Source organism: Triticum aestivum, chromosome 6A (genome assembly GCF_018294505.1).
Source record: "Triticum aestivum cultivar Chinese Spring chromosome 6A, IWGSC CS RefSeq v2.1, whole genome shotgun sequence".
Classification (NCBI taxonomy): Eukaryota; Viridiplantae; Streptophyta; class Magnoliopsida; order Poales; family Poaceae; genus Triticum; species Triticum aestivum.
The window spans coordinates 576,215,756-576,236,469 of NC_057809.1; the positions used below are offsets into that span (position 1 = coordinate 576,215,756).

Here is a 20,714-nt window from a genome sequence, read left to right on the forward strand (position 1 = left end):
CATATGTGATAAAATGCATTCTAAACATAGCACACATCAAAACGTAAAACTCATGATTTTTTTACATACCTCACATCAAAACGTATTTCGCCATAAAATATCACATAAACATAGCACACATCCCTATATGTGCACTTTTTTCAGAATTATTTGAAACTAAAACAGTTAGTTTAAATTTTTTGCAACATTTTGGGTTGAAGTCTCAAAAAACGTCTTTATTATGGGACGGAGGGAGTAAAAAATAGAATACACTCACCACCACATCGCCGCCGCCGCGCCTCAGCCTGATCTACGCCGCCTCCGTCTGCGGCCCCTCCTCCGCCATGGATCCCGCTACTGGCTAGCCACTCTCCTCTCGCCGCTCGTCCTGCGCCGCCCCGCGTCTCCCCTGATTGTTCAGCCACCTGACGCCGACGCGCCACTCCGGCAGCTGGCCCTCTACTCCTCCCCCAGCCGCCGCCGCCGCCGCCCGGCCACCCAACGCCGACGCCCCACGCCAGCAGCTTCCCGACCAGCTCCGCGAGGTAAGCCACCTGCTACTCTCTGTTAATTTTTCGCATTTTCTGATGGGTGCACTAATAACATTACCACCTGCTACACCTGATGCGTGCACTGATGCTATGATGTGTGTGATGCATGAGTATGTGATGTATCTGAACAAAAAATCTGGACAGTGAGCTCTTTATTTCATTGTGTATTGGACAACAAATTTGTTTTGATGAATATGATCTTGAAAGTGAGCTCGTCTTGATGTATATGAGCCTGAAAATGAGCATGTTTTGATGTATACGGTCTTGAAAGCGAGCTTATTTTGATGAACATGAACAAAAATTATAGACCAGAGCTCTTTATTTCATTGTGCATTGGACAGTAGGCTCTTTATTTAGTTGTGTATTCTCTTTTGCTTCGTATCCTTGTGCTAGACAGTGAGCCACTTTTGCACAAGCCGCAGCTCAGAAGAACTGGCCCTAACCAATCCCCCCTCTCTTCTTCCTCAGTGGCCCTGTCTCTAAAATCGCCACCAAACTCCCCACAGATGGGCTGGTGCTCCCCGTCCACACCCCGGCAGCTGCTATCCACCGTCGCACTCTTCGCCTTCGGCGCAGGGCTCCTCACCTACGGCGCACACCTCTCCTACGTCCACATCGAGCCCCAGCGCGAGCGCACGCTCGCCCGCGATCAGTTTGTCCGCGACTACCTACGCAGGAAGCACGACAAGTAGCCCGCATCCTCACGGCATCCCCTCCTATTCCGTTCCACTGCTTGGCAACGATGCCTTTGCCCCCCATGAGCTCCGGCGTTGGGCCAGTGATAGCGGAGGTGGAGATGAACGCCGGCGCCGACCAGGATGCCACTACCGTGTGGGCCACTGTTGTGCAGGCCTGCAGCATGTTCTATGACACGCCTGCAACGTTCGGTATGTCCTCTGACTTTGGTTTCGCTGTCGTTTCCTATCGTTGCTCGTATGGTGTTCGGTCATTTGTCTTGCTAGTGTGTGGATCGGGTGCTGAGCGCTAGGTGCTTGCTTGATTGCTTGATTGCTTGTCTCACTAGCACGGACTTGCTCTTTTGTAATCTATCAGACTGATGCCTTGAAATAGCAAGAATGGTGTGCCAATCAAACTTGAGCTATATTGTTCTCCTTCATTGACTATGGTTTCATATGTACAAAGAGTTGTGCTTTTTCGATGTCAATGGACTAGGTCGAAAAGGAATTGACAGTTTTCTTGAATTGTAGTTGGTGTAATTGTCTTAGTGGCAAGCTCTATAGACAAAATTTTCTTGCTTGGAAAATGAGGTGTTTGCTGTATGACACAAGCACATTAGGCAGAAAATTGCAGTTATGTTACTTAGGTGGCACACAATTCCCCTTGCTGATGGGAGACTGCTGATCTGTATAAACTTTCCATTTTGGATATCAAGGGAGCAGATGTTAATGTCACATTTGATCTTACATCTTCTCTCCCTGTTTTCTATGATATCTCCTGTTAAGCATGAGCTATTGGTCATTAAGAATGATTTAACTGCAATAAATGGTGTTCCACAAAATGTAAGATAAAGAAATATTACACGAAAAGAGCTCAAGGATTTGAAACGGAAAATGCAAGTTGGTAATGTATCTTGTATGCATGTAATTCGTTTACAAATTATGAACATGAATCCTTGCAGGATTGGAGAATATTTTGTTGCTGCTAATTCGTAACTGCATTGTTTGACAGACAAAGCAGAAAAATTGACAGCCGAGACAGCTGGATATGGTTCACAGTTGGTTCTTTTCCCAGAAGTCTTTGTCGGTGGCTACCCTCATGGGTCTGCCTTTGGACTAACTGTTGGCAGTCGATCTGCAAAGGGAAAAGAAGACTTTTGGAAGTACCATACAGCTGCCATAGATGTGCCTGGTATGCCAAGATTTTGTCAATATATTCACTGTACATTGTTTTTCATGATAATTATCATGCTTCATCTTTTTGCTTGATACTTATAATTTTTAGTGTGCATTGTGCTCTGGAGAAATAGAAATACACCCAGAACTGAACTTCTTTTTATTCCGTTTTTGAACTATAGTTTCAGTCCATCTGTTAGCAACAAATTTCAAAGCACACCATTATTTGTTTGTGTTACAGTTACATTGGCAATATATTAGAATGTTTAGTGCTAGAAAGGAAGTATAAAGCACAAAATAATGTAAGAAAAGCAATCGTAATTGACAGCTGTTATGTTATTGAACTGAAGGTGTATAGAAAAGCAATCAAGCAAAACCTCAAACAAGCTGATAAATTACTGAACTAAAGTGTATGATATTTGATTTCTGTTCCTGTGTTTTCCTGCATTTCAAGAAGTACAGCTCCATAATTGACAAAACCTTTGCAGCTTTGACCTTGTTACCTGTATTTGTTAAATTTATTTGTTATTCTTCTAGTTCATGGTGCAATTCATTATCAATGTACATTGGATTTTATACTCCAAATCATCACAACAGAGCATAGTAGTGAAAAGAGTAACATGAGCACGCAACTCTTGTTAATACAGCTGATAAAAATGAATAAATCAACAGAGCGCACCGCCGTTCGTCCTGGAGGGAGTTCCATCATCTCGCCATCTATGGCAGTGTTGGCAGGCCCCAACTATGAGGGCGAGGCCCTTCTCACAGCTGACCAGGGTAAGAAACTGATGACTGGCTTCCAGTCTATGCTAAATGCGTATTGTTTTGGGTACTTGTAGGCAGCACAACAGTGTACTGATTTATTTATACGTGTTCGGTAATCGCAGCTGTCACCAATATAAATCTGTATTGTGACTGAAACATCACAAGCACATAATTCTTAATAGAAACTTTGTGATATGTTTGCAGACATTGGTGAAATTGTTCGGGCGAAGTTTGATTTCGACGCTGTGGGAAACTACAAACGGGCTGAGGTGCCGAGCTTGAGCGTGAATACCGACGCTGTGGGACACTGCAAACGGGCTTAGGTGCCGAGCTTGAGCGTCAATACTGATCTGAGACACCTGTGTCTTCCACTCTACCGACGGATAAGATCTGAGGTGCAAGAGTGCCAATGTTTTGAGGACCTGATTGATGACCAGCAATGTTTCCGTAGCTGTCAGCAATAGTTGTGCCTTTGTTTTTCTTGTAAGGGCATCTACAGACATACTACATACATCTACCCCAATGACTTGTAGTATATTTGATTTTGAAAACCATTCTGGGGTAGAAATAATGTGTTTTTCTTATTTGAATTTGTATAAGATCTTTGGACCGTCGATTCGTAATCAGAGTGGGCTAATAGTATTCTACTAACAACCTTGGCTGGCGCAAAGAGTAGAATGCAGGAGTACATATCAGTGAGGAAAACCAGCTTGGTGCAGAGCCACAAACATTGAAGGGGATTCTCATTTCTCTTCATCTAGTTTAAGTTGCCTTTGGAACATTTATGATCAGGAAAACCGCGCCTTGCGCTACAATCCAGCTCAAGAGAGGATAGCCATCAGGTCAGATACCCTCAGCACAATGTAGTTTGTACCATCAGCACCCTTGAACTCAGCGCCAGCATACTTGGAGTACAGAACGGAATTGCCTGTGGATACCGGCAACGGGATCCTCTTGCCTTCCTCGTCCAGATAGCCCGGGCCGACAGCGACCACCTGTCTCCGACAAATGAACATGGCATTAGCTCAAAAGCAAGATTGATTCGAACTAGATAGATGCCAAGGTAGTTGCAACATGACCCGTACAGCTCAGAAACATAGGCACCATAGACATCAAAACTGTCCAACAGAACTAGTAAATGACTAACCGTTCCAACAGATGGCTTCTCCTGGACACTGTTAGTCAGCAGCAGGCCCCCAGCAGTTTTATCTTCAGCTACAGCTACCTGTTATACAGGACGAAAAGCATGAAATGGTTATTATAACAAGATTCGACGGTAAGTAACCTAAGACAGAAACAGACACAAAACTGACACCAGCGCACAGTCCAAGACATATATGTTGATGTAACCAGATGCACACAATAAATGTATGTGAAAACATCTACCTTGATAAGAACACGGTCGCTAAGAGGCTTCATGTCTTTCACATCCTCTGTCTCCAGAATACCTATGATATCGTCCTCTTTTAGGATCAGATGGTTGGAATCATTCAACTCCACCTCCATTCCAGCATACTTCGAATATACAACCTGAGCCCCAACCTACATAACAGATGATACATGTTACACCTGCCTTTACTCACCAACCACTGGTATAAACCTGTTGTATTGACAACTAAAGGCAGAAGAGATGTAGTAACAAAGCAGATACAAAACTGGCATAACATGCGTAAAATTCTAGAATGTAAAAAGCTAAGGCAAGCTTCATCATATTAGCATTTTAGCATGCTTTTGACTGGATTTGTTATAACTAAAGTCCTACTCATAATATTGTAGCACACTGACATATTGAAAACTAATTATCACGGCAAAACATATACAAGGACCAAACCAGATACAACAAAACTGGCACAACATGCGTAATATCCCAAAATCCAAACAGGTAACGCAAGCGCGTTGCAAGCTTCATCATATCAGCATTTTAGCATGCTGTTGACTGGATTTGTTATAACCAAAATTCTACTCACAAGACTAACAAACTGATTGCACAAGCCATACCTTAATGCCGACTTCTACTTTGCTATCCCCAATGGTTCTTCCCTCTCCAACAGAAACCACCTCACCACTCTGAGGTTTAGACTGAGCAGTTGAAGGAAGCAGAATCCCACCGGTCGTCTTCTGCTCGGCAGTCTTGGTCTTCAGAAGCACTCTGTCAGCCAAGGGCTTGACCGTCGTGTACTGCAGCAGAGTAACAGGGGATAGTTTCAGACCCGGAAGCATACTCGCCGCATGATAATTAGAGCTAGAGGCTCGACTAAAACGCTAGGCGCAAGCCACAAAAGAAACATAACTGCTTTCTGGGCTCCTTTTCGATATATTGATGCTGGGAGCATTCAACCTCCTAGTTCATTTGATGACACAACTGGTTGCTCAAAACAGCTCTCCGGTCGGTTAATTCAACCAAAACTGACGTCGAGAAACCTCATAGTCCATTTCATGAAACATTTAATTGATCATAAGCAGCTCTGTCTGACCATTAATTAATCCAGTAGAATCCCAAATTTCGTCAACACTATGCAGCAAGCTTAGAGAGATACCCAGTTGACACACCACGGCAGAGACATTTAAATTTCCTAACCAATATACCTAAACTCTACAGAAAAACAAGGTGCACTGCATCTAACTCGTATCGCATCGCATCCCAAACCACAAATAAACGCATTCCGGCAATCTCATTATTCAGTTAGCCCCCTCTTCTACAGTCCCACCTTATCAATTGCGAGTATACACATGTAACAGGGCGCAAGAGAACCACCATCACCACTCGCGAAAAACAAGCAGCGAAACCATGCCGCATTGCACGGGGGAGCACGCACCTTGGGGGCGACGACGGTGGCGGCCCTGGCGACGAGCCCGCGGAGCGCCCCCCGCCGGGCCGCCGGCGCGGCGACGCGCCGAGGCTCGACGGCGGCCGCCCCCTTCCCGGCGAACCCCGCCGCGCCGACGGCCGCGGCACCGCAGAGCTGCACCGACGCCATTGCCCGAGGACTTCGCTCGTAATCCGAGGATAAACCCTAGCCTAGCCTAGCCTAGAAGGAAGATGAGCAGAGCAGCGGAGAAGCAAATGGGAGAGGGCAGCGCTTTATCCATCCATCCGGTCCCCGAAAAAAACCCGTGCTTCTTCTCATGGGCCGCGAGCGCATCTTTGGGCCCGATGCGTCAAGATTACGTGGGCTAAAATGGGCTTGGAGGTCCAGGTCGTCAACTCAGCCCGTGGTGACTTGGATGTCAAACGGGCCTGGCCGCGTCTTCCTCCTCGGCTCCGATACCCATTCCCGAGCGGCGGAAAAAGAAAAACAGAGCGGCGGCGATCGCCAACGCCGACCGAGGGAGGGAAGCCATGGGCGCCGCCGTGGCGGGGTGGACGGTGGCGGCGGTGCTGCTGCAGGTCGCGGGCCTCTCCCTCTTCCTCTACGGCTTCTTCCCCGTCAAGCCCACGCTCCCGGGCTTCAGGTCCGCGCCTCCGCCTCTGCTCAGCCCCGCTTTTCTCTTGAGCCGGCAGGCGGTGTTCGTTTGCTCCGACTGACCCGTGTCTGGTGTGTGGTTTGTCACCCTGCAGTGGCGCGGAGAGCTACCGGGCGCCGTCGTGCGGCCCCGTCGTCGGCGGGGAGGGGCCGGCGCTTCCTCCGGATCAGCTCAGATCGCTCTACAGGGTACGGCACTGCTTCCGTTTCGATTGCTCGCCCTGCAGTTTAGTAGATCCGCGTAGTACTGTTTCAGTCCAGTGGCGGAGCTTGCACCGACAACAAGGAGGGGCCAGCATCAGAAGATGCACAGAATTAGTAATTTATGATGATTTTCTTCAGCTCTAATCACTTAGATACTCTAAATATCAGTACTGTGGGGCGGGGTGTGTGTGGGAGAGGGGGGCGTTGGCCCCCCTTGGCCCCAATGAAGCTTTGCTAATGCTCTGATGTTTGTCAAGGTGTCATGTCCCAACCTATGATTGGATTGACAACACAACGGCACGCACGAAGTACAATAGAAATTGGGGTTGGGTAATACAAGATCAGAGTTTAAGACAGGATCAGCAAAGTATTTTGGCGCGGAACGAGATGAAGTGGAGGAAGGAGGAGGCTGCTGCCTAATTCATTTTCTGGTCCATGCCCTTCCATCTGCTCCTGCCTACTGTAGGATGATTGTCTTCAATCACTTCAATACTCTAAATATCACTGCTGGTTTTACACAGTTGTACGAATGTAGGGAGGGGATGACCTACCTTGGCCCCAATGATGCTTTGCCGCTAGTTGCAGAATGTTCTTATGTCTGTCCGTCAAATCCTAAATTACTGCTGTTTTGCGTTATAGAATGTTATGGTGAGCCAAAGATTTTAAAGTAGCGCAAATATTTTCAAGGTTGCCAGATTTTATGCTGATACAGAACTTCATATATACTCAAATTTAGTACAAGTTATTATGCATTTTATACTGACGAGCTTTCCTAGAGCTTCTTATGTACTCGGTTTAAGTTATGCATTTACGGTTTTTAATGCTTGCGATTTTGTGTATGGTTCATTCCAGGAACTTTCGGAGGTCCCCCATGTGTATGATCGCTTGGTATTGATGGTATGCCCTCAATTTATATGCCTATTACTGGCAGCATAATCCAATACATTTGTATGGATATTTATCTTACCTTTTAATGTTTGGCCTTTTGAGTCTATGAATGTCAATTTAGGTGATAGATGGGCTACCTGCTGAATTTGTACTGGGGAGAGGTGGAAAACCTCCAGCCAAAGAAATGATGGAGTCAATGCCATACACACAGTCTCTGTTAGCTGGTTGCAGAGCAGTGGGTTATCATGCAAAGGCTGCACCTCCAACCGTTACAATGCCCCGGCTAAAAGTATGACTTATTTTACATAGGGATATTTATTCGTACAAATGCCAAATGTTGAGCAATCTTTAGCGTATATTTTTTTCAGGCAATGGTGTCAGGGGCAATTGGAGGTTTTCTAGATGTAGCACTTAACTTCAATACTCAAGCTTTCTTGGATGACAATCTTCTTGGTTAGAACCTCTTGCTACCTTTTCTCCCTATTTCTCTGTCTTGCTAGCCCAACTTTGTATGCCAAATTAGCAATAAGGAATTGCTTATAAGTGCACTTTTATATTTATCACAGATCAGCTTCATACGATTGGTTATAAGTTAGTGATGTTGGGAGATGAAACATGGATCAAATTGTTCCCAACACTGTTCTACAGACAAGATGGAGTGAGCAGTTTTTATGTAAGTCCTGTCTCATGCTTCACATGCTTTTCTTGCAACGATATTTGATGATAATTGATTATTGGAGGACAACATCATAAACCTTAAACGCTGATAGGTTTGGTTTCTATCGTCTGAAGCACCGATTTAACAATTACTTTACAACAAATAATCAATTCATCCCTGTGTTTTTTTTCAGAACAAAAAAATATATATACTGAAGTCACTAACTGATAAACCAAATTTCGACATTTGAAATTTTAGGTGCTTGGCATCTCCTTGCCATCTGTCGGGCTACTTTTCTCTGCTGAACATATGACACTCTTTAAGGAGTGTATCCACTACTTTCCCTTTGCGTACAGATATTCGGATATTAGGCACTTGATCATTTGATTTGCTGCTTAATTTGTGCTAATAACAGTGATTTCTTTGTTCTCTACAGCCTGGTCAATTATTAGTTGAACTTACTTTAATGATTTGTAACTATATTGCAGGTTAAAGATACGGTTGAGGTTGATTTCAATGTTTCTCGCCATCTGGAATCTGAACTTGCTGCAAAAGACTGGGATGCACTGGTGCAGTTTTACTTTTTAGTGATGCTTCTGTGCATGTTCGCTTGTTTTATCATTTGTGACAGATAATGCTATCTCATTCTCTGGATTCCAACCTTGTAGTCCAAGTGTCCAGCTAATGTTTGTTATGGTCGATGTCTAACTTTCTTTACTTGCATTAGCTTTTTTGGTTGTTTGATAAAGTTAACTACAATCTTTTAGGCTGATACTGAGAAATTCCTTTATTTGACATTTTCAGATTCTTCACTATTTAGGTTTAGATCATGTTGGCCATATAGGCGGCCGCCAGAGGTATATTCCATATCAGTTTCATGTATTTTTGTTTGATCAATGTGTAGTTTGAATTCAAGTTTGAAATGACAGCAATTTGATGACCCCAAAGCTGAAGGAGATGGATGATGTTATTAGAAGGATCCATGCTGCATTTAAGAGCAGTCAGGATAGTTCACACAGAACACTTTTGGTATCTGATCCTTTCATTTCTACAAAATACAAATCTGCTTTTCTAGTAGCATAGATTTAATGTTGCGTAGAAGTTTACTCCAACATCTGCAGTAGATTGCTTCGAGAATCCATTAGTAATACTGATTACTCAGATGTGTGTCTAAGAAATTCTGCTTTCTGATGCCTTCCTCACTTATGATATTTATGATTTCTATGGGTGCAGGGGTTGCAACTCAATTTTGCATCTTGCATCCAAATCTTCCAAGTTGCATTAAAAATGCTTGGACGTACAATATTTTCCCATTACTTTAAGTTCAGTAGTGTGTACACTTCGCTGGAGAACTGAATATTTGATAATTAAACATAAATAGAACTGTTGGTAAGGATCTATAGGGTCTATGTACAACCAAAAATTAGTGGGTGTGAAAACAAGACGATCCACCAAAAAACATGAATTGCCAAGCTACCACATCTGAAAAGATAAAGGTTCTACACTATTTCTCATAAGGATTTTTGCTCTGCCCCTACATTTCAGGTTGTGGTCAGTGATCATGGAATGACTGAAGTTGGTAATCATGGAGGATCTTCTTATGAAGAAACTGACTCCCTTGCCCTTTTTATAGGACACAGTGTTGAGAGCTCATATTGTTCACCTTATGAACAGAAAGAAGCACTTCAAGTATGATATATACTTCTCTCAGCCTTGTCCCTTCGAAGCTCTAGTTCAGTTTGTAGTATACTTGTGAGTTTTGATAGGAATTTTGGCAGTCTGTGATTATTTTCTTAGAAAACTTTCTTTGGCAATCAAGCTGAAGAAAGCAGTAATATCTGTTAGATAGTGTTTCAAGATACCATCACGCAACTCTGACCAGTCACCTTTTTTTGCCAGGTTGACCTTGCCCCAACTCTAGCTCTTCTCTTTGGCATACCGATTCCCAAAAACAATATAGGTGTCTTGCTTCTGGAGCTTTTTAATTCTTTGACAGGTGAATATTTGTACCTTCTTTCTCAAATGTGTTGCGCATCTGGAAGTGGAAGTAGATGTTTTATGCTTGTAGACTTAATATTGATTTCGATAGGTTTAAGTTCCTCTTGGATGTATAAGTGCGCCTTTTCTTATTGTTACGTTCTCAATTACATCAGAATATTGTGATTGTGAACAAATTACAATATTAAGTACTCTCAGCTATCAGCTCTGAAATGGTGTGTGCATCTTGTCTCAGATGACCAAAAACTACGCACCCTAGAACTGAACTCGTGGCAAATCTTAAGATTGTTAGAAGAACAGAGACCTGCTTTCTGCTCTGAAGATTGTGTTGATTCAAAGGATGACTTTGGAGTTGATATGCTTCCTGGATCTATTGAGGAAAAGTTGTGTCGTTTGCTTTCTAAGGCTTTTGCTTCTCATCGATCCTCACTTCTTCATCGAGATTCTGATTTCAGGTGAGTTTATGGTCGTAATTTCCTAAAAAGTTATTAATACAATCGCCGCCAACGCTTAAAAGAACTCTGCTCTTCCAGGTCCGTTGAAGCAGCTGGGCTCTTTGGGACTGCTGTGGACTCCTACTCTGGCTTCTTAAGACATGCGAGTGAGTGGTTATCTCACAGAGCGACCGATGTAATTTTACTACCTTTGCAGTGTTATAATTTTATACCCTACTTTGCAGTTGCCTTTATTCTGAATGACTTATCTCCTTTCACTGTATATATTTGCAGAAACCACTCTATTTGCTTGTCTCTGCAATCTCCTTGATGATTATTTCATGTTTTTCTCTTGCCGGAATTATCTCTTGCATATTTAAGGGGAAGTCACAAATTAAAGCTGAACACCATTCTGAGTTGGATTTGGATAAACATTGGCACCTTGATGAGGTTTTCATTCTAATGGGGATTTTGATCTATGTTGCCAGCCTTGGTTCAAGCTCTTTTGTTGAAGAAGAGCAGTATATATGGCATTTTCTCACTTCTACTCTATATTTAATATTTCTCATGAAGACAGTCCAATCAATGTTGAAAGAAACAAACTCAACAGTAGTCCATAGATCGGAAGCAAATATGTTTCGCAGAAATAGCTCCTCTTATCTTGCCAGCTATAAGCTAACCCCAGGACAGCAAGATGGATGCAAGTTATATACTGTCCTTATTGTTCTTGTTGCTGGGAGAATTCTAAGAGCCTGGTATCAAGGTGGGATTAACTGGGTTCACTTTCCTGACATTTCAAAGATATTGACCCAGTCTGACTCTTCTATTGTAAAGTCTCTGCAAAGTATCTCAGTTCTTGCAGTTGTGGTATTATATTCAGTTTCACTCATGTTACTGAGAACAAGGAGAATTCTTATTATAGGGCTATGGTTGAGTCACCTTTCGTGTGGGCTTTTAGTTATGCTTCATATCTGGAAAAGTCAGGTTGATACTTCGACACCAATCAACCATAGCACAACATCAATAGCTCAGATATTCTATGTCATCGCAAGTATTTCAGTAACTTGCACTTTTCTTTTATCGCCATGGATATTTCCAACACATTCTAAAGAAGCAGAACCAACATCCTCCTCCGGCTCCAATCCTGAAAAGGCGCATGGCCTCAATCATTCAGTGTTCTTGACTGGAGTAACATATACAATGTTCTGGTGCCTCCTTCAATTGCTTCTGCAACAACCCATAAATGCAATTCCTGTTTTGCTTATTCTCTTGCAAATAATCTCGAGCGTGATTTATTTTTCTCTGGAGAAATCATTGCATAGGCAATGGGTGCAGGTTAGTTTATTCTTTATGATCTTTGTTCGACCACCATGTTCTTTTCCCCAGGTTCATGGAATCATGGGAAGTGGTTATTTTCATTGGCTAACAATTGGGCAATAAACGGTGTAGGTTGTCGCAATGCAATTCTTGGGAATGACCGGCCACTTTGGTCTTGGGAACACGAATAGCCTCGCCAGCATCGATGTTGCTGGAGCTTTCATTGTAAGTTTAACATTAACTTTCTGAAGAAGTGCCTCTTCTCCCAATTTATTTCAGATTTAACCATCTACTTTTAACAGGGCATCTCAAGCTACTCCACGGTCCTTTCTGGGGTGCTGATGTTCATCATTACATATGGGTCACCTCTGCTGTTATACCTCGGGATGGTGGTTCACATGTCGGTGAAAGATAGTACTGATATCTCCACTCCACAGAAATGGAGCAGCATCCTGAACAGAATGATCGCACTGCCCTGTTTGCTCGCTTTGCTCATCAATTCTATTGCCCTGACTTCATACACCATCGTTCTGCTGCTCATGAGGAACCACTTGTTTGTCTGGAGTGTGTTCTCGCCAAAGTAAGTGCTCAATGGAATCTTTACAAGCATAATGTTTAGTTACTTCATAATTTAAGCGCTCAATGGAAGGGCCGGCGTCAGAATGTTTTCACTGGTTGTGATGGTTGTTGTGGATACATGTTTACTTGCTCCAGCATATAGATCGTTTGCCTATGCTTACATCTGGTTTCTAATGCTATCTGACGAACTACGTTCCCCACTGGCAACAGGTACCTCTACGTCTGCGCGGCGACGGTGTGCACATATGCTGGAGTGCTGATTATAGCCATGACCGGGGCGTACACCTGCGCCGTGTTCTCGTTCAGGACGAGGAACTACAGAGACAAATCCGTGGATCAGATCGACGGCTAGGTTTCCTGAATTAGCAGGCATTTTGTTAGAGAAGGAAAAATAGTACTAGTAGTAGCATCGTCTTGGTCACAGGTTTTTCAGACAAATCTTGCTTTGTCTCTGAAGAGTGTAAACAACGCGCTTTCCCTTTGATTTCCTGACCATTTTTAGACCAATCTTTTTGTTTTGTTCCGGCATTTTTACCGTATTTATTAGGCACCCACGGTATAATCAACAATCCATATATTATTGTTTGAAATCACAACCAAAAGAATGTGTATACAAAGAGCCAATGTACACTCTCCTACTACCAAACAAGCACATAAAACACATGCTAGTAATAAACACGTATTGCAGCAGCAACGTTGAATTCTTGTCCGGCTCAACTCAAACCAGCATGGCTCCAACTGCGAGGATCGCTGCGAACAACGCAGGCACATGAGCACCGTCTCTCCAGGCAGAGCTGGGCGCCACCTGCGGCCTCGTCTGCCCCTGGCTCTGGCTCCCCGCCGGTGGGGTCGCCACGGTGGTTCCCGACGGCGACGCCGGCGCCACTGCGGGTGCAAATTGGACAGCATCATCAGCGAGGCTTCATCAGTGAGAATCAACAGCGACATAAGAAGAGAAAGAGAAAGTTGGTGTGGCGAGTGGAGTTTCTTACGCAGCGGGGGCATGGCGGGAGATGCCGCCGAGGTCGCGACGGGGCCCGGAGCTGGAGCCGGGAGCTGCGCCGACGCATCTGCAGTTCATCGCCAACTCTGATCGTCAATGCAAACCTCACATCACACGAAGCTACAACAGTCTGATGATCCTCGTTGCCTGCGGGGACGTACCTTTGCACTGAAGCGGGACGGCCATGGAGTTGCAGGCCCTGGGCAGCGTGACGGCGAGCGTGCGGTTGACCGGCACGCCGCCGAGAGGCACGCTGCCGGTGAGGAGGAGGCACGCGCAGCCCGTGCTGGCGTTCACCAACGCCGGTGAGGATGAATGGATCGTCTGCTAGCCGCGTGCGGTTATAATATATACGTGCGGAGGCGTGTCAAGCTGGTGGTAGTGGATCAGAGGGTAGCTGCACCAGTGTAGCTACCATAAGGCCTTCCATTGCCCGGCATGTTAAAATATAGTAGACTGGGCATCGATGCCCTGGTAAATTATTTCTTTGGCACCGGCCTCACAACGTGCGGGTGTAGCCCGTAGAATGATGGGACCCACATGTATATAGAAAAATCAAAGCAAGCCAACCTCTGGTCAATCCTTCACGCCAGTTCCTCTCGTCCACCTTCAGAAAAATGGGGCATCGGAGCAGCAAGTACAGATGGTAGTATATTCTATTGCAATGCTAGAACGGGGCATCGGAGCAAGAACTTGCTCCGGTTCCCAGAAAACTTTTTATGGCGCCGCATGAGCTATGGAGGGCACCGGTGCCAAATAATGTAAAAGTGGATTTGACACCTCTTTTGGCCTACATAGTGGAAGGCCTAACTAACCGTCATCTGCCTTCTAAACTGTTTCTTTTCGGGAAAGGTGTTGAGGTGTGGATAGTTGAGATCATCCGTCCGGTAGGAGGATTAGGATCCGTCAGTGTAGTACTCCCTCTATAAACTAATATAAGAGCATTTAGATCACTATTTTTAGTGATCTAAACACTCTTATATTAATTTTATGGAGGGGGTAGTAACTACAGCGTGTTTTCGTTGCTGATGAAGAAACCACGCTACTCACCTAGCATGTCACGAGGTGATGAGGTGACGAGTATACCACTTGAAAAATATGCCGTACTTTTTGACCAAAAGTAAGGGTAAGCAGCAGAAACGGAAAATGAGTGGCAAATGGGCAACAGAAGCAAGCGGGCACTACGACCATACGCTCCAAACTCAAAATAGCATTTGTTCCCCCGAGCTCCGAAGTATATTTTGTGAGCTCTAAGGTATGGGTTAACTTACTTCATATCTCAGATAAGATGTATTCCCAATGTATAGTGTGCTGTAGAGCAGTAAAACAAGCCTCTGGTCATGGAAAGAAAAATGTCATGCAAGCAAAAATTACCAACTGTTAACTTGTGTTATCCACTGGAAGGAAACCTTTCACTGTGATATAACTGAATCAAGGACCATATATAAGAAATGAAAAACAATCCACCGCTAAGCAAACATGCTTCAGCTATTGAAGAACCGCTCCATTATAGATCAACATTCTGAAAAAAAGAACGCATTTTATATGTTTGCAGGCCCAATCTTTACTTTTGCAATCAAGGACGGGATAGTGAAAAGAGAACCTATTTTTACATACAAGATGCTTATGATATGCTACATTACCATCCAAGTTCAGTTCAGAGTGTCCATAAAAAAGTGAGGTTCAGGGTGACAATGACGCAGCTCCCAAGCGAAAAAAGGAGCAGCACAACACATGATGAGCTGAGCACGCCACTCAAACAAATCGATGTATTTACAGTTGGACCGAACACGGCCAAGTTTCAGTTCAGTTGTACAGCTGATATATACAAGGAGGAGATCACAGTCGGAGGTTGGATACAAATGAATGATATAAGTAAAACACACAGGAAGCTACACTCAGCAGCTAGATCAGACAGACACTAAGGATCAGCGAGTCTCGTTATTCACTCTGAGCTGACGCATGATCTAACTGTTGAAAGTAACCTATGATGATCACATCGTGCCAGGGTTTGACAACAGCGCTTCCCACAATGGAGGTACAGGGAAGTCCATATTATCATACAATGTGTACAGGGTCTCATGATTATTCACAGGAACTTGGACACCACGCGGCAGGACGTCCAGAAGGCCGCTGTTGCTGCTTTTAGAATCGCTGGATTCTGGTAGATACTGCAAGAGGGTGACACGGGAGAAGAATCAGGAATGCAAACACCCATGTGCTCATAAAAACTTATTATTGGAGTTGTATGATCATGCGAAATGATGCCCTCAAATTTAAGTTGCTGCCTGCAGCACAATATTGTGCGGGGGCTAATTTTGCTGTATATATTGTTACAGAAGTTTGCAGGCTGAAAAGGTGTATTCGATCAATATGTAGAACTTAAATTGATGCAACTGATCAAACTTGAAATATCATATCTTGACTAATCTAGTGTATGGTTTGTTCGTGAAGTGAAGTGATCATGTCCAGTTTCCCTGAGGTGTGATTTTGTTGCCTGCAGACCATTTAGTTTGATGGCATTCTGTCCTAACTTTTCAATCTTCAGTGGGGAGCAATTTTTCCTCCCAAGGGTCCTAGAACAGATTATTTGGGTAGAGCTCTAAGGAGCCTCTAGAAAGGACGTGGGGCTTACCCTGACAGCTCCACCATGGTAATATTACACACAAATTGTGCTTGTAATTACCCATCATTACTAAGGATTTTAACTTACCCAATAGCTGTTGCACTCCATGATGCTACATTATAAATAACTTGTGTTCCAGCCCATGCCTTCTGAAGTTTGCCTTTCCTCTTTTTAGTTGAAAATGTCTTGCTAAGGGCTGAAAAATGAAGGGTGGGGAATCACACATAAGAAAACCTACAACCAACCAAATTCATCTGAATTAAGAATGGAAAAGAGAAGGTTACCTTCTTGAAGTTGATTGGGCGTCAATTCCTGCAGAACATGAAATTTCCAGTATTAGAGGTACGAAGATTTCAAATCAATGAGCGATATGAAATACTCTTCCACGATAAGTACAATCTACTAGAAGTCAAGGTAAAATAAGGAATATTGACGGGCCTTCCCATGTTGATCTAGATAGTACAACGGACAATAGTGTGAGCTGTGAAGCCTACAACAAGAGTAGATACCATACTGAACTATTGGTAACCCATGATCCCACTAAGTCATGTTTTTCACTTCTAGGAATCTATTTAATTATCCAGAACCTCAATAATCACTGTAAAATATAAACATGTTTTTCTTTTCAGAATCCAAGATTTCATGGACATTTGAACGCTGAGACTGATATTCATGAAGGACTGCATAAGAAAAGCCAAGTACACCAAAGATGCAAGAGAAATCATGAATCAAAGGTGAAGTGAACTTTGCATACCTTAGTTTCTTTCAGCGACAGCAGGTATGCAGCCATGAAGCATGCAATCCCATCAACTATATCCTCTTGCTTAACTAGAACATATCCATCCTCTGAATCATCACTGACATTCATACTCTTATCATCCCATATATCTGCTGCGCTTACTATATCCCATGATATGGTTTCATCTACTGTTACATGAGTAATTGCAGAACTGTTCAGTTGACAGGTTTGATTTCAATGAGCGAATAAACGTGCATTTGCAGCATGGAGTGGCAAGGTCAGTTTACGTATTGTTCAAATTTTGGAAACAACAAAAAGAAACGACAGTTCATTGGGCAAATGCGCACCTGCACCATGTTGGTATACTGACTTCTGAATGTTATCAAGCTTTTCTAGAAATTCAGGTGATTCGACCCTTGATTTGAGAAGATTACACAGCTGCATAAGTAAATGGAGAGGTGCAAAAATTAAGAAAGTTTCAGAACAGAAGGCATAAGATAAGTAGACTGGAAGCTCCTTTTCTCATTCCCTCTCTCCCTAGTCTCATCTTTACTATCACCTCAATAACTGATAACCAAAAGTAGCAAAGAACAGTTCAGTCGATTCAAACAGTAAAACGAATTCACATGAATCTGGCTTAATTCCAGGGTACTGCCATATTCAGTCCAACCAAAGGCTTGGTTATGGTTTGCTATGATGTGCTTACTTTTGAAGGTGCAAAACGTCAGTTGTTAAGTTTGGCAAATCAAACGATAAAAGAAATTTCTGTTATCCAATTACTTCCTTCAAACATTCCTTGTCATGTGCTGCGGAACAGGATAATATACACTAGTTTACTCGTTTCACCGTGATTACTGATTATAATAAGAAAAAAGCAATTAGCCAAGCACAAATACGTGAAGGCAGTTGAGCTGGATGGTACTGTCATGATCCACCGCAATTCCAACAAGAGACTAGATCGCTACAGTTTCAAGGACCCCCCCTTGTCCCAAGTCGCCAATCAATCGAACCCATCAACCAATCGCAGTCCCAATTCTCCAACGGACCATCGAATCAAATGTAGTTGTTGTCTTGTTGTGATGTGCTTACTTTTGAAGGTGCAAAACAGCTACAGTGCTTACTATTAAGTTTGGCAAATCAAATGCTACCTAGATAAATTGTGTTAATCCTACCCAGTTATTTGCTTCACACATTCCGTGCCATGCTTCTGAACACAATAGCAGACACGAGTTTACTCGTCTGCACTTTGATTAGTACTGTATTATAGAAAACAACAGCTAGTTAAGCACCCAGACAAATACTAAAGGCAATTGCTATCATAATCACTAGAGTTCCGAGGACCCCAAATTGTCCTGAGTCCTAAGTCGGCATTCAATCCAACCCATCAACATCGCAATCACAATTCCCGAGTCTCCTCCAACGGATCACCGAATCGTGCTTATAAGGGAGATCTCCTCACCTCGTCCGTCTCGTAGTCGGCCTCCGACGGCTCCGGCGTGGGCGACGGGGGCGGCCCCTCCCAGTCGCCGCCCGCCCGCCGCTCCCCCTCGCCCTCCGGATCCCGCTCCCGCTCCCGCTCCCCCTCCCCCTCCTCGTCCTCCTCCGGATCCCCGTCCTCCCCCTCGGCGTCGCGCATGAGCTCGAGCGCGCGCTGGCACTGCTCGAGCACGGTCTCGAGCGTCCTCCGCCGCACCCTCAGCTCCGCGGCCTCCGGCGCCGCCCTCCGCCTCCCCGCCGGCGACGCGGCCGAGGCCGAGGACGCGGAGGGGGCCGCGGGCTCCATCGGAAACCCGCCTCGCCTCGCTTCCCGGGTTGGTCTACGTCTAGCCCGCGGCGGGGGAGAGGGAGACGTGCGCCGCGTGCCTGACGATTGCTGTTGAGTCGGACGGGGGAGGGGAGGGGAGGAGTGTCTCTTGTTGCGTTCGTTTCTTTTTCCCGGCGGCTTCGAGATAAGACAGAGAGAGAGAGAGAGCCCACGCCCCACGGTAGGTGGCTGTTGCTGACGGGTGGGGCCGACGTCCGTGGGTCCCCGGTGTCAGTTGGAGTATTAGTCCGCGTGGGCGTGTGAGTTGTTTCTCAGGTCTCTGGAGCGAAGCGGAGTGACGGGTGATGAACCCGTTGGTCACGTCAAGTTGACGCACTGATTGATTTATTACTGCGATTAATTACTGGGAGTGGGAGGCCTCAATGATTAGGGCAAGACTCGGCCCTTCTTTCTTTTTCAGGGAGGAATCTACCCACGGCTCCCATCCCATGTCCGATGTGATGGGGTCCTCGTGCGCACCGCTTCCATACGACGACACGACGACGTGCCATTGCCACTTACGCTGAACAAAATTGCTCTGCTAGTGGAGTACGTGATAAACCAGCGCCAATTAATATGAATCCAAGGGAATAGAAAATTTTAAAATATATTAAAATTCTTTCCTAAAATTCTTGTCTTAGATTTGTTAGTTACGGATGTATCTAACACTAAAACGTAACTAGACACATCCGTATTTAGACAAATATAAGACAAGAATTTTGGGACAGAGAGAGTACTATTTATAGCGGGTGCATCGCCGGTAGAAGGACGGACTACCTTCGCCTATGGAGTAGTTTACTAACAAAATGATAAAGGCTTCTTTGGATTGGAGGATTTTCACACGATTCTCACGGGATATCAAACCTTAGGATTGTTTCATATGGAATGCATTTGGATCACAGGATTAGGTCACTAAAATTCCTAAGGATTGGGCCGCCAAGGTGCTGATTCCAAAGGAATTTACACATGAGGTCTGACCTGTGAAAAAATTCCATAGGATTGGCTATGTCATGGCAATCAAATCCTTCATTTTTCCTATTCCTTTGTTTTGCAAATCTTGTGATCCAAAGAAGCCATAAAGGGGTGTGCCGTGCAAAGGCTGCGGCGTCACGGAGCACCACCGTGCGCGCCCACTGCACTGCACATTGCAGTGCCTTGCAAGGCTTATGGTAGTATATAATATTTTTAATATTGTTATATCTTGACACTAATGACCAAACAAACAGCAAGGCCTTAACCTTTTGCTTGCCCAAATAAACAAGTGGCTTCATCGAAAGAGAAGACGGGTAAGCAACCAAGGCTTACCGTTGGCTGAAAACTACAAGTTGCTGGGATGATTTGCAATGCTGCCCGCCACTTCTCCACTTGCAGATGCCATACCACCAAAGATGGGCTTGACTTGACAGAAAATATTTACTGACAAGATTTGTCGCCACACTGCGCTGCTGCTGCTGCAAACTTGCAAGTGTGCCGACAACATTTGCTGCTACAACGACAGAATACGATCCACTTGCAAGTCGGCTCCCTTCTTACACCAACAAACTTCTTATTAACCTCTTCTAACAGCGATATTGATACAGCAGCTATGGCAAGGCATACACAACCAACACCATGGATAGATGAAGGAGAACTTCATATTTGCAACACCATCATTCTAGGTCAGCGAAAACCAATCTACACATCAGATCATTGTTATTATTATTCTAACCAATGGTGTAATAACAACACAAAACAAGTCAAGGTACAATCCCACCCACTATAGTCCGGCCACCGGAGTGGCCATTACAATTGACTGACGTATGCGACAAGGGAATGCAAATGCAGGTACAGGTGTATGTACAGAGATTTTTTT

The 20,714-nt window shown here is 44.4% G+C and overlaps 6 protein-coding genes across 9 annotated transcripts in view; 2 read left to right on the top strand and 4 right to left on the bottom strand.

Annotated features, from left to right (window-relative positions):
* The first annotated feature begins 240 nt into the window (after positions 1 to 240).
* LOC123128638 (bifunctional nitrilase/nitrile hydratase NIT4) lies at positions 241 to 3,795 on the top strand. The gene is made up of 5 exons (XM_044548705.1): positions 241 to 524; positions 999 to 1,417; positions 2,220 to 2,399; positions 3,056 to 3,160; positions 3,353 to 3,795. Exons 2-5 carry the CDS (start codon positions 1,273 to 1,275, stop codon positions 3,469 to 3,471), a joined length of 549 nt encoding a protein of 182 aa, XP_044404640.1. The 5' UTR covers positions 241 to 524; positions 999 to 1,272; the 3' UTR covers positions 3,472 to 3,795.
* Positions 3,796 to 3,866: 71 nt separating this feature from the next.
* On the bottom strand, positions 3,867 to 6,245 carry LOC123128637 (20 kDa chaperonin, chloroplastic). Of its 2 annotated transcripts, XM_044548704.1 has the most exons (6): positions 6,124 to 6,203; positions 5,965 to 6,033; positions 5,147 to 5,326; positions 4,535 to 4,690; positions 4,296 to 4,373; positions 3,867 to 4,143 (listed from the first exon to the last, which is right to left on the bottom strand). In XM_044548704.1, exons 1-6 carry the CDS (start codon positions 6,124 to 6,126, stop codon positions 3,970 to 3,972), a joined length of 660 nt encoding a protein of 219 aa, XP_044404639.1. In that variant the 5' UTR covers positions 6,127 to 6,203; the 3' UTR covers positions 3,867 to 3,969. The 2 variants fall into 2 exon arrangements, with proteins under 2 accessions (XP_044404639.1, XP_044404637.1); XM_044548702.1 differs by having other exon boundaries at positions 5,965 to 6,245.
* A 150-nt stretch (positions 6,246 to 6,395) lies between these two features.
* Positions 6,396 to 13,171, top strand: LOC123128636 (GPI ethanolamine phosphate transferase 2). 2 transcript variants are annotated; one of them, XM_044548700.1, is made up of 17 exons: positions 6,396 to 6,601; positions 6,708 to 6,801; positions 7,669 to 7,713; positions 7,826 to 7,993; positions 8,073 to 8,157; positions 8,271 to 8,377; positions 8,851 to 8,931; positions 9,167 to 9,219; positions 9,292 to 9,391; positions 9,908 to 10,051; positions 10,262 to 10,358; positions 10,596 to 10,815; positions 10,894 to 10,990; positions 11,089 to 12,129; positions 12,244 to 12,336; positions 12,414 to 12,691; positions 12,901 to 13,171. In XM_044548700.1, exons 1-17 carry the CDS (start codon positions 6,489 to 6,491, stop codon positions 13,040 to 13,042), a joined length of 2,958 nt encoding a protein of 985 aa, XP_044404635.1. In that variant the 5' UTR covers positions 6,396 to 6,488; the 3' UTR covers positions 13,043 to 13,171. The 2 variants fall into 2 exon arrangements, with proteins under 2 accessions (XP_044404635.1, XP_044404636.1); XM_044548701.1 differs by having other exon boundaries at positions 6,496 to 6,601; positions 7,807 to 7,993.
* A 78-nt stretch (positions 13,172 to 13,249) lies between these two features.
* Positions 13,250 to 14,422, bottom strand: LOC123128639 (classical arabinogalactan protein 10). Its single transcript, XM_044548706.1, has 3 exons — positions 13,855 to 14,422; positions 13,683 to 13,760; positions 13,250 to 13,575 (listed from the first exon to the last, which is right to left on the bottom strand). The coding sequence occupies exons 1-3, from the start codon at positions 13,877 to 13,879 to the stop codon at positions 13,409 to 13,411; spliced, it is 270 nt and encodes an 89-aa protein (XP_044404641.1). The 5' UTR covers positions 13,880 to 14,422; the 3' UTR covers positions 13,250 to 13,408.
* Positions 14,423 to 15,448: 1,026 nt separating this feature from the next.
* Positions 15,449 to 18,991, bottom strand: LOC123128640 (uncharacterized). 2 transcript variants are annotated; one of them, XM_044548708.1, is made up of 6 exons: positions 18,518 to 18,991; positions 17,406 to 17,496; positions 17,074 to 17,243; positions 16,604 to 16,631; positions 16,407 to 16,515; positions 15,449 to 15,864 (listed from the first exon to the last, which is right to left on the bottom strand). In XM_044548708.1, exons 1-6 carry the CDS (start codon positions 18,839 to 18,841, stop codon positions 15,783 to 15,785), a joined length of 804 nt encoding a protein of 267 aa, XP_044404643.1. In that variant the 5' UTR covers positions 18,842 to 18,991; the 3' UTR covers positions 15,449 to 15,782. The 2 variants fall into 2 exon arrangements, with proteins under 2 accessions (XP_044404643.1, XP_044404642.1); XM_044548707.1 differs by having other exon boundaries at positions 17,074 to 17,246; positions 18,518 to 18,989.
* A 1,487-nt stretch (positions 18,992 to 20,478) lies between these two features.
* LOC123128641 (uncharacterized) overlaps positions 20,479 to 20,714 on the bottom strand; it is a gene marked incomplete in the record, with an annotated part of 5,629 nt that continues 5,393 nt past the window's right edge. The window contains 1 exon segment of the mRNA XM_044548709.1: positions 20,479 to 20,709.

Coding starts and splice junctions, on each gene's coding strand:
- LOC123128637 (XM_044548702.1), bottom strand. CDS start 6,126: ATGGCGTCGGTGCAGCTCTGCGGTGCCGCGGCCGTCGGCGCGGCGGGG. Junction 4,691..5,146: donor AAGTAGAAGTCGGCATTAAG/GTATGGCTTGTG, acceptor TCTGTTATGTAG/GTTGGGGCTCAGGTTGTATA. Junction 4,144..4,295: donor AGAAGCCATCTGTTGGAACG/GTTAGTCATTTA, acceptor TGTCGGAGACAG/GTGGTCGCTGTCGGCCCGGG.
- LOC123128639 (XM_044548706.1), bottom strand. CDS start 13,879: ATGGCCGTCCCGCTTCAGTGCAAAG. Junction 13,761..13,854: donor CGTCCCGCTTCAGTGCAAAG/GTACGTCCCCGC, acceptor GATGAACTGCAG/ATGCGTCGGCGCAGCTCCCG. Junction 13,576..13,682: donor TCCCGCCATGCCCCCGCTGC/GTAAGAAACTCC, acceptor TTGCACCCGCAG/TGGCGCCGGCGTCGCCGTCG.
- LOC123128636 (XM_044548700.1), top strand. CDS start 6,489: ATGGGCGCCGCCGTGGCGGGGTGGACGGTGGCGGCGGTGCTGCTGCAG. Junction 8,158..8,270: donor CTTGGATGACAATCTTCTTG/GTTAGAACCTCT, acceptor TATTTATCACAG/ATCAGCTTCATACGATTGGT. Junction 10,991..11,088: donor TATCTCACAGAGCGACCGAT/GTAATTTTACTA, acceptor ATATATTTGCAG/AAACCACTCTATTTGCTTGT.
- LOC123128638 (XM_044548705.1), top strand. CDS start 1,273: ATGCCTTTGCCCCCCATGAGCTCCGGCGTTGGGCCAGTGATAGCGGAG. Junction 1,418..2,219: donor TGACACGCCTGCAACGTTCG/GTATGTCCTCTG, acceptor ATTGTTTGACAG/ACAAAGCAGAAAAATTGACA. Junction 2,400..3,055: donor AGCTGCCATAGATGTGCCTG/GTATGCCAAGAT, acceptor ATAAATCAACAG/AGCGCACCGCCGTTCGTCCT.
- LOC123128640 (XM_044548707.1), bottom strand. CDS start 18,841: ATGGAGCCCGCGGCCCCCTCCGCGTCCTCGGCCTCGGCCGCGTCGCCG. Junction 17,247..17,405: donor AGTATACCAACATGGTGCAG/GTGCGCATTTGC, acceptor CTCATGTAACAG/TAGATGAAACCATATCATGG. Junction 15,865..16,406: donor TGGAGTGCAACAGCTATTGG/GTAAGTTAAAAT, acceptor ACCCTCTTGCAG/TATCTACCAGAATCCAGCGA.